Genomic DNA, 15,921 nt, shown 5'->3' with positions numbered 1-15,921 from the left:
CTTTAAAAATCTGTTGGGGCTCGTCTAACCCAGCACCACCAGTTACGGGTTAACTTGGAAGAATTTAATAAAAACTACCTTTCTTTACTGGCTGTGTATTTCTTTTTAAATTATTAAGAAAGTTTATTATCTTCGATTTGAGTACAAATCAAACACACTGTCAAACAAATAATCTGGATTAACCTACGGAGACACAAAATGGACAAATCCTGGGGAGGTCAAACATCGAATTGGGCTTCAGGTTATTTTGGATGATAACAAAATGTATTTTTCAAAACTCGGCTGCTTAATCGTCACTTAAAACCATTTGGGCCTCTTAAAACCTTGAAAACGCTGTTTGTCAAATCCCTCGTATGGGATACAGCATCCATCAAATCGGCGATTAACTAACTCACTAAACAAAGACTGCCAAATAGCATTTTGAGATTAATTCACCTCTTTTAAACTCTTGAGATTAAACGAAAATTTTGCCGGTTTTTACAACTATCTCCGAGAACCAACTCTACCGTTCTGAAGTCAATCTGCTTCTCTTAACTGTTACTACACGTTACACTATTTTCCGATGACAAAGACGAATAATGAATAACGAATTTTAAGAAAATCCGGACTTAACAGTGAAATCGACTGCTTTTGGCAACGGGTCCACCGAGAATGATATCATTCTACCAAATCGGTATAAACATAAAGAAAGATTCGTGTTTATTTGATGCTCAAAATATCCAAGCGGAATCAATATCAAACGAAATAGCAATTTGTGGTATTATAAACAGACTAAAAATGGTTATGTTATCAATCTCAGCGACGCAAAAAGATTGAGAATATTTTTCGGTGTTTTAATATATACGATGTAAAACGAAATACGATGTAAAGTATATTATGATCTATTTTAAAGAGACCCTTTAAGGTATACTGTTTCCTTGAAATTTAGGATCTACAAATGTCTGTTTAAAAACTGCTTCATATAAAACTCTAGCCAGATTTAAATTTCTAATTTAACATTATATTTAACTATTTGTGCATTCATAGCCATATTTTTTGTTTCAGTGATCTGATATAGTAATCTACTTGCTCAAAATCAACCAATATGATGGCCGACAAAGCAGTATCTACTGAAGATCTTTGCGGGGATCAGCAAAAGGTCAGTGTCGCCGTTAGTCTCGTTCGCTTGGAGGCTATTCTTCAAACTTTGATAGAAAATAAGGTAGAAGCGCTAAGAAACGAGAGCCGCAAGACTTCTAGTATTCATTCCAGTCAAAAGTCCATTTTGAAGCGTTTAAGACTCACATCGACTTCTAGCCAAAGCACTACCAAAGAAGAGAATGAGAAGGAAAGGGGGAAGAAAACAGCAATAGTAAATACAGATTTGCCTGTAAAGCATGATCATGTTGTGGAAGTGGAGAAAGTAGTCAGAAAGTCAGGTGCGTATACATTTTTTTTGAGATCAAAATGTAAAACAATTGGAGAAATACTACAGTTTCTTACTATTTTTGTTATACCCTCGAATATATAATCTTAAATAATCTTTTTTAAATATGTTTGGTTTTGGTTTAATGCATGCATTACGGTTAGTTTATAATATTCTACATACAGTCACAAAAACTTATTTTATGTTTTGTCTAGATGGCAGATTTGAAATTTTAAATAGATACTTCAGCCTTCAACTCGAGCTCTACCTCTCTTATTATCTATTAATCTTATATTAATAATATTTTATTTTAATGATATATTTATCTTGCACTTATTTTTACTTACAGCTTTAAAGAAGGAGTCTTCCATTTCTTCGGCTAGCACAATTCAGCAGTGCGCATGCAGGATGCCCAGTTTCGAAGTATCTTCATTAATTAGCGACGATGATAGAAACAGAGCAATGCAGTACGACAATATTTATATGGATGGCTGTTCATCTCTTACTGAGAGACCACCAAGTTGTTATTGTAATCCTAAGTTGGAAGGGCAAACGTAAGTTAATTATTAAATTCTATTTATTTTTACATTAGAGCGGTGAAGTTGATTCTCCCGTGAGGAGTTGTCTTTCGATAACAAGTCCTCTTTACATGAAATGCAAACAAATCTAATTGCACCTACTTTTTAACATCCTACTATATTTCGAATCTGACACTTAATTGTATTTGACATTTTAAATTTTTTTGGATTAAAATGTGTGCTAATTAAACTACAAGTCTCTAAAACTACGTTTTAAATTGGCTTTTAAACAAATTTCCCATAATGAACCTCTATATATTTTTTTGAAATTTAAAATTTTACATTTACATTTTATAGTTTACACTGTTTAACTAAAATGTATATTAAGTAAACTACAGGTCTACTTTTCTACGTTTTACATTGGACTTGAACACATTTCTCGTAATGTATGTGATTTCTCGTTGACATATTATCACCGGTAGTTTTAAAAGTTAGCCCGCCAACCCCATCCCCCCACCCCTATCCCCTATAACGTCAATTTTTTGTTTTTATTTTTTTTTAGGTAAGATGCAATCAATTTAAAATTTTTAAAAAATTCACACGAATAGCTGAGGCTTTTACAAACCGTATCTATTTTCACTTACAGTTCCAATTTTTTATCTATCTATGTCTCTGAATGTTTTCAGATTTTTCTGTATGTTATGCCATCTTCAAAAATTCGACAAACTGTTTTTTAGGGATTTTGTGAGATTTTCTTCATTTTATAGACTCCAAAATCATAGACAGATAATACAAATAGACAGCATTGAAATACAGCGTCGTTCCCCCAGTGCGACAGAGAAAACTGACGCAAAGCAGTCCCTGCATATCTTTCTAATGGGCCAAATTTTTTGACCACATGATCTAAATGGCCAATGGGAAGGTCACGTGGTCGATAAATCCGGCCTATTAGAAAAAGTCTATGTTCAACTATGTTCAAAATAGAATAAATCAAGGTTTTTTTATAGGTTGTATATTCTAAATTAAATGAGGCCTTTAGGATACTCGTAAATTGAGCGAAACACTTAAAAAACCATGTTTTTTACAGTTTTTAAGGATTTTGACAGGAGTAATCTTATTTTTTGATATCGACAGAAATCTTAATCAATGTTCTCATATTTTTACTTTATATATGATTAAAAAATAAGATTCAGCGCAATTTTTCTATTTTTATACACCCGTAAGTTGGTGTATATAATCTAAAAATGAAATTAGTATTAAATTATACGAACGACATTGCCATTCGTATAATTTACTCCTTGGTAGCACAGCCTAAAGAATAACTTTAGACTAGGCGGGATCTGTAGAAATTCAGACCATAATGGACATTTTCCATAGGAAGCTATTTTTTTGCTGGAATCCCTTCAGGATGTGCCCAATATCCATAATCACGATATGCGCCAGTCGCAAACCCTGTGCTAAATTTTTTATTTAACAAAATCTGAAAAAAATTGAAAAATTCTCATTTTTTTGCTCCTATTTTCGTTCATAATTCGGAAAATATTGATCCTAGAGAAAAAATTATAACAAGTTAAAAGTTTCGTTATTAAATTTTACACAATATTTCGTTAGCTAGAAATTAAAAATTTAATGTTTATTGTTGAAAAAAATAGCAATAATTGGAAAAAAAGTTCAAAAAAATGAAGTTAATCCTTTAAATGTTTTTGACTTCCTAAACTTGACTTACAAGCTCCATATTCCGCCTAGAAAAACTATTTAATATGTTTAAAACGTCTGCTAAATTTTGTTAAGATCGGTTGGATAGGTTTTGCATAATAATTTTGCAATCCAGCCTACTGGAAAAAAATCGCAAATTTTCAAATTTATAGTAAGCCCTAAATAAGGCCCTCAGATAGTTGCAAATTTTACATATAAAAGAAGGCTCAAACTTTCAAACGCTATTTGTAAAATTCAAATCGGTTCACTAGGAGAGCCTAGAAATTTTTTTAAAGTTTTAAACATTTTTTAGGCTTATAAACAAATTGAATATCTTTACGAGCTTTAAACATATCAATTTAAAAATTTATACACTTAAAGAACATTAAAAGACGCTTCTTAAAAAAACGATACATTTGGCTTACTGCTTGCCGAGATATTGAAGGTCAAGGTCAGACCTGAAGATTTTTGTCCTAAAAAAAGAAAAAGACTTAAAAAAAAATTATTGAAGATTGAGTCAAAATAAAGTTTATTTATGAAAAAAATTTTTTTTTTCGTTCGCCTTTGTTTTAACAATTTAAATTATTTATTAACAATTTATAAATACATATTTGTTTACTAAAAGTAACAATTTACTTCAATGTATAAATTGCAAGATAAAAAAAAATGCATGAAGAAAAAATGCAATTACTTGTTTAACATACAATTGTTTATTGCAAATTTCCCAATTTTGCAATTAAAAATGGCATTTGAAAATATGATACTTGAAATCCTTGTCGTCCGAGACATCGACTCAAAAAACAAAAGGGCAAAATTGGTTAACAAGAAGCCGAGGTAATGCAATTTTTAGCGCGCGCTATGATTTTGAACTCGCCGATTCACATTTCGAGTGAATGTCCCCCACCACCACCTCTCATGCATTCCGAGCAACATTTTACGCGAAAACGGTTTTTTATTTGTCTTTTTTATGGATGTTGCCATAAAGCGCATTACAATCAAAATTGTACGTAAAACTTTTCATATAAAAAGTACTTGACAAGACGAGGGCATTTGTTTAAAAACGAGCCCTCTATCACTTATGGTTACACGGCAAATGTATGCCAAATTTGACCTTTAATATGTCGGCAACCAGTAAGCCGAATCTATCGTTTTTTTTTTAAAGAAGCGTCTTTTAATGTTCTTTAAGTGTATAAATTTTGAAATTGATATGTTTAAATAACTGCTCGTAAAGTTATTCAATTTGTTTATAAGCCTAAAAAATGCTTAAAACTTTAAAAAATTTTCTAGGCTCTCCTAGTGAACCGATTTGAATTTTACAAAAAGCGTTTAAAAGTTTGAGCCTTCTTTTATGTGTAAAAAAATTTGCAACTATCTGAGGGCCTTATTTAGGGCCTACTATAAATTTGAAAATTTGCAATTTTTTTTCAGTAGGCTGGGTTGCAAAATTATTATGCAAAACCTATCCGACCGATCTTAACAAAATTTAGCACACGTTTTAAACATATAAAAAGGTTTTTCAAAGCGCATATCATGATTATCGATATTGGGCACATGCTGAAGTGATTCCACCAAAAAAATAGCTTCCTATGGGAAATGTCCAATCCAAAACAGATCCCGCCTAGACTACATCTGTATCTATGCTGTGATGGTAGTGCCATTGTTTGGTTGGGCCGACGCTAACTTGCATCTCCTGACAGCCAGTACGAAGCCACGACTACAAGCGTTATAGCCGATGCCAATGCAAAAATGTGTCATGTTATAATCAGTGAAAATTATTTTTCCAGACTGCTCGTATGTTTCTGAGGGTACGGATATACAGAAGATACGTGGATGTACGCGGAGGAGATGGCGGTTGCGGTCGAGTTTTACATGAATGATGGGTAGAACATACTGAAGATACCTTTCTTGCAGTATTCTTTGCGGTTTCTGAGATGACTGACATGTGTTTCGGAAAAGTTAGCTTTTTTACATTATAAAATTATGTACATCAGCAACAGTAGTGACGACAGTGAATGCATGTCTTTAAGTGAAAAGTAGTGGATCATTTGTAATTCTTTAAATCGACAAATTTTACCTGATTACCTATTTAAAGAGCATAAGAAACGCCACTCAGACAGATTTTATGCTTATATGAGAATGAGTGTGGATAGATTTCTTTATATTTATCATACCATCCGTATCTCCGGCGAATATCACGCGGCTTGAAAACCACCAATAAACTAAACAATAAACCACCTAAACTACGATGATATGTCGCGAGGGTGAACGGGTGAAACATCCTTGGTATGTGCTATCTCATAAGAAAATTAAGGTTTGTTTTGACATCGATGTATCGACCGCGATCGCGACCTCCATTGCACACATCCATGTATCTTTGGTATGTCCGTACCCTACCCGAAGACTGCTTAGTTCTGAAATCAACTTGTTTTAAAACGGCGACGTTTATCTGAGATTTTATATAATTAATTTTTTACATTACATTCTATCATATTCGGTTATATTTATATGTTTATAATTTGTAGACGCCAAATAACTAAATATTTTTGCAAAGTTTGCAACGTTTCTTTAACAAAGAAAATGTTAAAAATAAACACTCAAAAAATACAGTCAACTATGACTGTGAAATTTGAGAATATTCAGCTTCGCGCCCGGATACTCTATTTATACGTAAATCTTACAATTATTGTCCTAATTTTGAAAAAGTTAATTGAGATATATATCTTTCTTTAGCCATACAATCGCAAAGTATAATAACAAATTCCATTCTACTTTTCATTTATATCTTTCGCCTATTTATCTTTTGGATTACCTGTGGTGTATCAAAGAGATACGAAATCTTTCATACGAGTTTGAAAAATTTGCAAGGCTGATCGCCCTTTTCATACTCGGATCTTTTCCTTAAATTTACATGCACTTTGAGGCTGAACTTGGAACTTTCAGAATAAATCACCAGCAGATGTGTTATGTCGTTTTAAGTATGCATGTCATTGATATGTGACATGAAAAAAGATGTGCACTTGTACGCATTGAGACGAAACATGTATATAACACAGGGCACATAGAAGTTGATGTATAGGTGAAGGGAACGTTGAGAGTTTTTTCTAGAGATTTAAAGTTGTATAGGACTTATATTATCAGTAAACCTGTAGCATCCTAATACTATATACGTTAAACAACACACATAGTGCTAAATTATGTTTGTATATACACTGACCGGCAAAACAGTGGTCACGCTATACACTTCCGAAAATAAAAATTCATTGGAAGTTTTATGCACTGTTTCATATTGTATATTCAACATCTTTCATTTTTAAAACAAAAAATGGCCATTATTGCTTGATTCTTTAGCATAATTTATTTAATTAGAAGGCTACAAAAGAAAATCGTGTAATATTGAAACGAATTACAAACAATAAATATTACGAGTGAACTAGAAGAAAATTGTCTAATATCGGATATTATGCCCTAAAACATAAATACTGCCCTCCTGAGCAAAAAGGGCGTATTTCAATTTTTTTTGAAAATGAGATTTTGGTGGCATGGTGTTTTTAAACAACTTCTTGATCTCTATACCCAGGAAAAAAGCCATAACTCAAGTCAAATACTTCAAAATCATTTATTAAAAAAATACGTATTTAAAACAAGTTATGAAATCCTAAGCAAAATTAACGTATCTCATTTTACTTAGCATAAAGATCGTAACTCTGAGATGCGGCCATTTCGCTACCTGATGCATAAACTGAATGGTCTGCTGTGATAAGGAAAATAGACATATCTAAACATATACAAGGTAAAAGTTTATGGTCGGTATGGTAATGTTTAACATGATATCTAACACAGATATAAAATCATATTGTCAGCGAATAGACAAAGATAACAATCATATTTCCCCTTGGTCTCCTCTCCATATTTCTTATTGACGCCCATTGCCCATTAGCGAGAAGATTAGTTCCGATCAGAGATATTTTAGATATCTCTGGTTCCGATCCTAATATACCCATGAAACTAAAGGTGGGTTGTTGATATTTTTATCGGAACCGTTTTTCGTAAACTGTAACTAGTTGATTGTTTACCAGTAGTTTCAAATAACCGAGTACACAAACAAACATATTGGCTATTATATTGAAAGAAACTAACGAAGTATATATTTATTATATAACTTGAAAAATAAATTAAACAATACAAATAGTACTTACATTTACATTTCACATTATTAAATCGCAAATCGTCTAAATTGACATTTAAAAACATAAGTTTTTCCACTTTTCTTGTTAACCGTGTTATTATTTTATTTAAAATTAAACCAGGTTTTGAATATGTGTTCACAAGAAACAGATTTTGTTACAATACTACAATATTTTATAAATACAGTGGTTAAGTTAGGGTATACATGGCGATGGTTTTTCCACCACTGTAATGGACAGTTCCAATCTCCGTTCAAAATTTTCTGTGGGTAACATCATCAGACAAATACATATCGACTTAATCCGTAAAATAGTTTCGAAACACAATTCAGATAACTGCCTTAATCTGAGCCTTCTATAAATTGCAAGACAAAGCCAGACGTTGATAAAGATGTTAATAGAGACATGGGGAATCTAAAATTTTCATTCCACGACATGTCTCCTCAACTAAGCAGAAATCGTTAGCGAATTGGTTTCTTGTACTCATACAGAGTAGATCCGAATAAAATGAAAAAGACAGTAAAGATTCCATTTAACGTACAAATCATCTATGTATCTGTTTATACGTATTTCGCTTTAATCAAGCTCATCAGAACAGTTATTCATAGGCGTTCTCAACGTGAAAAAGAGATCTTTCCTGTCTTAAGAAGCAACAATAAAATGGCTTCGAAACGGACGCAATAGCGACATCTGATATTAAATCCGTAAAATAGTTTCGAAACACAATTCAGATAACTGCCTTAATCTGAGCCTTCTATAAATTGCAAGGCATAGCCAGACGTTGATAAAGATGTTAATAGAGACATGGGGAATCTAAAATTTGCATTCCACGAAATGTCTCCTCAACTAAGCAGAAATCGTTAGCGAATTGGTTTCTTGTACTCATACAGAGTAGATCCGATTGCAAGGCTATGCCTTGCAATATATAGAAGGCTCAGATTAAGGCAGTTATCTGAATTGTGTTTCGAAACTATTTTACGGATTTAATATCAGATGTCGCTATTGCGTCCGTTTCGAAGCCATTTTATTGTTGCTTCTTAAGACAGGAAAGATCTATTTTTCACGTTGAGAACGCCTATGAATAACTGTTCTGATGAGCTTTATTAAAGCGAAATACGTATAAACAGATACATAGACGATTTGTACGTGAAATGGCATCTTTACTGTCTTTTTTATTCAACATATCGACTTCTTTTATATCTCTCGATACAGGTGTATGTTTAGATGAGTCATGTCCAATTAATTCATCTAAAATACACCATGGACTTAAGTCATCTTTATCAGTTTCTTTTTTTTTGTATTGGTTGATTTTCAGTAGTACAATCTTCTTTTTCTTTTTTTATAGAAGTAACCAGCTCCTTAACTCTATCTTTTGTTTTTTATAACTAGGTATTCTGATTAATGAATGAGTTTCGATTTACGATTGATCTGCATTTTCGATTTCAAATCTTTATTGATAGTTCGTCAAAGGATTTATTGATTGCAAATATTCAATTAAGAATTATTTTTCTTAGTCAAAATTATTGACCTAGTATAAGAATAATAATTTTATTTTCAAAAAATACACATTTGTAGAAGATGCAGCTTTTATGGTCCACTTTCTGAATATTGCAATGATTGAAACTTCTCCTGTCGCATTTCTGTCCGTTTTGACTACTTCTACTACAAGTACTGACATACTGCCACCGCCACCCAAACGTCAAAAGGTGATGGATACTTCCATTAATAAAAATATTAGTTTAGAACAAAAGAAACAAATATATATGGATTTACTAAACCTATGCAAAGACTCGTTTTATCCGTTTTCCATAGTTGTAGAACGAGCTTTTAAAAAGTTTGCAGGGTGGATTCCTGGATATAAACCGCCAACAAGAAAAACTTGTTCATGACCTCAGGTTCATTACGTCAGGAATGTTATATCAAAACTGAGCAAATTATTAGATTACAAGTTGTTAAAAGAGTAGAAAATATCTGTATTCCTACTGACCTCTGGACATATGGAGTAACTGAGAGTTACATCGCATTAACAGGACAATATTTAACCAAACATTTAGAATTTAAAACGGTTTTATTAGGCTGCTGCCATTTTTCTGGAAACCATAATTCAGAAAACATCGCTTTTGAAATTAGTGAAATTATTAATCAGTGGGGTCTTAAATTTTGCAGTAACTGATAATGCCTCAAATGTGGTCAAAGCTATAAAGATGTTTTGGAATGAAAACATTTAAATTGTTTTGCTCATAGGTTCAATTTATTGGTGGATGACGCACTTAAATGCTGTCGTGTACAAATAAATAAAATAAAAAGTCTTTTTTTCGACAATTCGGCAAAAACACATTTCAAAATAGTACCATATCTTCAGAAAGGCTTTTAAAGTATCAATTACAACATAACAAAGTTCTCGAACGACCAATCCAAGACGTGGAAACTAGGTAAAACTTCACCTATTACATGTTAAAAAGAATGACCGAGTTAGAAGAGGCAATCCGTTCCACATAGGTATTAGTTAATACAGACTTAGACTTAGACCAAATCTAAATAATGAAGACTGGATTATTTGTTCTCAATTTTCCCAAATTTTACGACCTTTTAAAGAAATAACAAGTACAATTAGTGGCCAAAAATATTTGAAGGGTAGTTCAGTGATTGTTATTATACGCTGCCTGCAAGAATCTTGCAATAAAATTTTAGCAAACGGTAACCTTACACTACACTACGTACAATTACTAATATCGGGTTGTATTGTTTAGTTTATTTTTCAAGTTATAATAAATATATCCTTCATTAGTTTCTTTCACTTCAATAAATATTGTGTATAAACGATAGTAGACATTATGTTTGTTTATGTAGGTACTCTTACTTGAAACTACTGTTAAACAATCATAGTAACTTGTTTACGAATATCGGTTTACGAAAAAAACGTCAACGACTCACCTCTACTCGATACCTCTGATACATCTGTCCTTACTTTGATTCGGTACTGTGACGAATCGAGAGATCGGGAGACGAGACGTTGCCAAATAATTTTGTATGAAGCTTTTTTATTGTGGCATCATATGCAGTTTAATATTTTTAATGGGAATAAGGCAGAATGTGACTTTAAAATAAGCTTATTTTGATGTTTAGATTTTTAATTCGGAAATCGTACTTAAAATACGAAACATTAATAAATTTTATTTATATAAAACGATTTCCGAAGTGGAAATCAAAATGTTATATTACACTTATTGTAAAGTAAAATTGTGGCATATTCCCACTAAAAAACAGTAAGCTGCCATTTAAATCCATTTCGCCCAAATTTGATTATCTTAGAACATTGTTCAAATGCTAAAAAGACAACAGGTCAAATAAAACCAATAAGTTTGGCAACGTTGAATTTCCCCTTTTTTATTATTTCAACTCATTCATTTTCGGTGATATAAAGGGCTGACCTAATATACCTCTCTCTTTTTAAACAGGTGTTTCTCACTCCATCTCACGTAAGGTTCATACCGACCATAAACTTTTACCTATACTGTACGTCCAAACCGCTAAGTAAATCAGTTGTATAGTTGTAGTGAAAAAGTAATGTTTGAACTTCAGCCTCTTCAAGTAGATATTTCAAATAAAGACATTTCGGAGATTTTGAAAGTCCAAATAATCCAGTAGAAATATTATCTGATAGTGTTGTAACGCCTAATGTAGGAAATGAAATTAAAGATCCCCAAAATTACTTTGATTTTACAAAAAAGGGTTCAATTAGGAAAAGAAAAAGGTTTGACTTGTTTGTCAGTGCAAGAAAGAAAATAAAATTTGATGCTTTAGCCCAAAAACATGATGTTAAAGTTGGTTGTGGAAAATCTTGTGCTTTGAGATATACAACTACAATATCGGATAATAGGAGAACCTTTATAAATGAAAATTTTTAGAGAATTGACAAATCTGAGAGACAATATTTTATACTCCATCACTTTTCTGAGATACCCATTAAATAAAGAACTGTACAAAATAATAATGGCTTTAAAAGCAACCACTTATTTAAGTTCTCACTAAAAGACTTTGACGGTACAGCTCAAACGGTTTTGTAAGTTCTTCTTTCTAACCACTCTTGGGTATGAAAAGAATAATGACAAGGTTTTAAGAAATATTCTAAAAAGTGCTAAGAACTCAGTTGTCCCAGCTAAAGACAAAAGGTGTCTGAAAAAACCTCATTATAAAATAGATGATGAGCCTATTAAAACTCACAATAATTCTTTCAAACCTACCATTTCACATTATAGAAGTGAATATGCCCCTAATAGGTTGTATTTAGCAAGTGATTTATCATTTGTTTCCATGTATAATGATTTTATACTTAAGTTTGGTGATATATATTCATACGAAAAGTGTGAATATATATGGTGATATATATTCATACGAAAACAAGCGGGTTTTCGACCAGAACGAAGCTGTGCAGACCAGGTAATGTCACTCACCACCTACATCGAAGCGGGTTTCCAAAGAAGACTTAAAACTTCAGCGGCATTTATTGATCTCTCGGCAGCTTACGATACAGTATGGAGAGAGGGCCTTATATACAAAATTCTCCGTGCAATCCCCTGTAAACCAATAGCACGCCTAATAGATAACATGCTCAACGACCGAATGTTTCAAGTAGTGATGGGCACAGATATCAGCCTACCAAAGAAACTTAAGAATCTCCTACCACAGCGGTCAGTACTTTCTCCACTACTATTTAGCTTATACCTAGCAGATATGCCAGAAACACAGTCAAGAAAGTTCGGATACGCCGATGACTGGGCCCTCGCTACACGATGCAGAATACTAGAAACGTCTGAAGAAGTTCTGACGGCAGACTTATATACATTGGGCAAATATTTTCGTAAGTGGCGACTTCAACCAAATGCATCCAAAACAGAAGTTAGTTGCTTTTACCTGAACAATAAACTTGCTGGAAAGGAACTCAACATACGGTTTGAAAATACCACACTTACCCACAACAAAAAAACCGAAGTACCTGGGCGTAACACTAGACAGAACGCTATCATTTAAAGAGCATTTAACAAAAACTTCCCAAAAGTTGAGTACAAGAAATAACATTATACAGAAGCTCTGCGGTACCACCTAGGGAGCATCGGTTTCCACTCTCCGCTCTACTGCCTTAGCCCTTGTTTTCTCGACCGCTGAATATTGTGCTCCAGTCTGGCTACACAGTCCACACGTAAAAAAGTTCGACAATCAGCTGCACAACACTGTGAGGATAATAGCTGGTACAATTAAATCAACTCCCACCCAATGGCTTCCAGTAATAAGTCACATCCCACTTCCACATTTACGACGAGTCGACGCACTTATACTTGAATACAAAAAGATGATGAACAATATAAACCTGCCGATCCACCAAGATACCGAGGATGCACGAAATACCCGTCTCCGTTCTAGAAAACCACCAATGAAAACGGCAAGAATGATACATGGGGAGTTCAACATCACGAATGCATGGTCCCAAGAATGGAACGAATGGCAAAATAACATGCCCTGCATTACCCACAAGCCACCAGGTTTTGATCTTCCACGCAAAACATGGTCCACTCTAAATAGGATCCGAACTAGACATGGCAGATGTGCATACATGCTACATAAATGGGGAAAGAACCCGTCTCCTCAATGTGACTGTGGGGAGAACCAAACCATCGACCACATTATTCAAGAGTGTCCCTCAAAATCCTACAATGGTAGCCCTGAAGACTTCCTGTTTGCAACTTCAGAGTCAATTGATTATATAAATACACTTGATGTTTGTTTGTAACTATTTAAAGTTTGTCAAATACCTATATTACTAGTGTTTGTGTATTTGTTCTAAATGTGTTGTAATTGCCATACGATAAATAAATAAATACGAAAAGTATCGAGTCGTTGCAAAAAGAATGAATGTTTCTATAGTTAAGTTGGGACATGAAGAGGGCGAGTTGTGTGAAGAATTTTGATTCCATGACAGCTTATACACAAAAGAAAATATAGATGAATCATGTGAGATGTGTAAAAAGTGGTAAAAACATAAAGGTAGAGCTAACAAATCCCCTATACAGTATGTCAATGACAAAAATAAAGACGTAAACTTTGATGATATAGCCGCTGCATTCGTTGTTTTTACTGGTAGCTAATAGAATAATTTTATACCAATAAATTTAAATACTACAAACACGAAAATATTTATTAATTATCCACGAAATATTTTTAATTTAGTGAAAACGAAATATCCTTTTATAAAGTTTGTAAAACTTAAAGTTGAGTTGGCATTTCTCATCGGACAGAGATGATTTTCCCAATGGCCTTTAATTAACCGTATATTTATGATAATAATTTTTCCGGAAGTTTTAAAATTAGTTGAAGTTTGTGTCGTTTTATGTGACGACCTTTAAAAGCGAACTTTGTTTTTCAATATTAAAAAGAAGAGTTATTGACTTAGTGTATTTTAAAATTAACCTTGCTATTTATTAACTCCAGTACTTCAGTAAATGACCGTTTTGGAGTATAATTTGTCTCGTCACGACACATTTGCTTGAAAATTTGGAGATAAATTGCTCTTATTCTTTACTTTACTTTTAGATTTAAGTCCACTTAGGATTTAAGTTGGGGGGTGAAAGTCACCCCTTCCCGGGAAAGAAAAAACGTACGTTCGCAATAAGTCCGGAAATGGATAAATTGACTAATTCTAAGCAACTTTCATCCCATAGTTTTTTACTAAGTCAATACTTTTTTAGTTATTTGCAAGTAAAATTGTTTATGTTTTAAAATTAAAACCACATTTTCAGACAGTTTTTCACAACTATATCAAAAAGTAAGTATTTATCGAAAAAAATATTCTTAGCAAAATTGTAGCTTATAAACAAATGAAACTTTTATTTTATGAAGTAAACAGTTTTATGTAAAAATGGTGTACTTATGAAGAACTTAGACCCAGTAGAAGCAGAGTTTGCAGCATGAAAAGTAGGTTCTTATTTGTCAAATTCAAAATCGAATATTTGAACGTCAAATTACTAAAAAATGAAGCACTTTTCGGGGAAAACTCAAAACTTTTTAAAAGTGTTTGATTGTTTTTATTTTTCTAAAAAAGTTTCTAGCATCAAAACTAAGTGAGTTACACTCAAAATATAGTTGGTGCATTTTTTTGATAAAAACATCGTGAAAATCACCCCTAATTAGCACTCCAAATAAAATTAATAATTACTGCTCTACAATTTACTTTATTTATGTATTGTTTATATCAGGGGTCGGCAACCACACTACAGGAAAAAGCTAAAAAAAATCCCAAGCACGTACACTTAAGAGAACAGGAAGTAAAAACTAAACATGGTAAAAAAAAAATACATACATATTTTGTTGTAATGGGAGGATTGACAGTCCATCATGTCTGTTAGTTTTTTAACATCCGGTTGGTAGTTTGTTATTCCTAGTCTAATACACGAGTCCAAATGTTCATCCGTTAGTCGGCTTCTGTATTTGTTTTTAATGAACTTTATGTTTGAAAACGTTGATTCACAATGGTAGGTGGAACAAAACAGGGCACTAATTTTCAAAGCTACATTGACTAGGATTGGGTATTTCTGTTTGGACACTAGACACCAAAAATTTTCTTTTCCGGTAACGCTCTTTAAACACAAATCATTCTGCAGTGTGACTATTTCTAATTCAGTCTCTGGTCTGCTTTTGCTGAAATGCTGTTTGATGGTTTGGGATAAGCTTTCTGTATCGAGGGGCATGTACGGATAAGATATAAACTGAGCAATCGCTTCAATTTTGTTGAAGTAACTAAATCGGGTATCGAATTCATGCCTCAGTCTGGTCCACATTTCTATATGCCACTCTCCTGTGTAAGGTTGAACGTTTACTACTTCTTTTTCTATTACTTCTTCTAAACAAGGAAACTGTTTTAAATTTCCTTCCAGTAGATTTTTTCCCTCTAGTTCAAGTTTCGCTATGAATGACTTTATTTCGGAAATATAATAGTCTCCCGTTTTATACCGCTGTCGCGGCTTTGGGAGTATAGCAGGGTAGTCTGCTATATCTAGGGCCTACGGTATACAAGGAAGGTAACATGGCCAGTGCTACGCTTCAACCGTCTATTATTACCCCTGGT

At 33.0% G+C, this 15,921-nt stretch overlaps 1 protein-coding gene across 1 annotated transcript in view; it reads left to right on the top strand.

The window, feature by feature from the left end:
* The first annotated feature begins 1,054 nt into the window (after window positions 1–1,054).
* Window positions 1,055–15,921, top strand: part of LOC140438670 (uncharacterized) — a 54,571-nt gene continuing 39,704 nt past the window's right edge. The window contains exons 1-2 of the mRNA XM_072528318.1: window positions 1,055–1,418; window positions 1,755–1,959. Coding sequence (XP_072384419.1) covers window positions 1,085–1,418; window positions 1,755–1,959 — 539 coding nt within the window. The 5' untranslated portion in view covers window positions 1,055–1,084. The remainder of the gene's footprint in view (window positions 1,419–1,754; window positions 1,960–15,921) is intronic.

This window comes from Diabrotica undecimpunctata, chromosome 4 (assembly GCF_040954645.1).
Source record: "Diabrotica undecimpunctata isolate CICGRU chromosome 4, icDiaUnde3, whole genome shotgun sequence".
Classification (NCBI taxonomy): domain Eukaryota; kingdom Metazoa; phylum Arthropoda; class Insecta; order Coleoptera; family Chrysomelidae; genus Diabrotica; species Diabrotica undecimpunctata.
The sequence above is the reverse complement of the archived record's forward strand: the minus strand, read 5'-3'. Positions and strand labels throughout refer to the sequence as shown.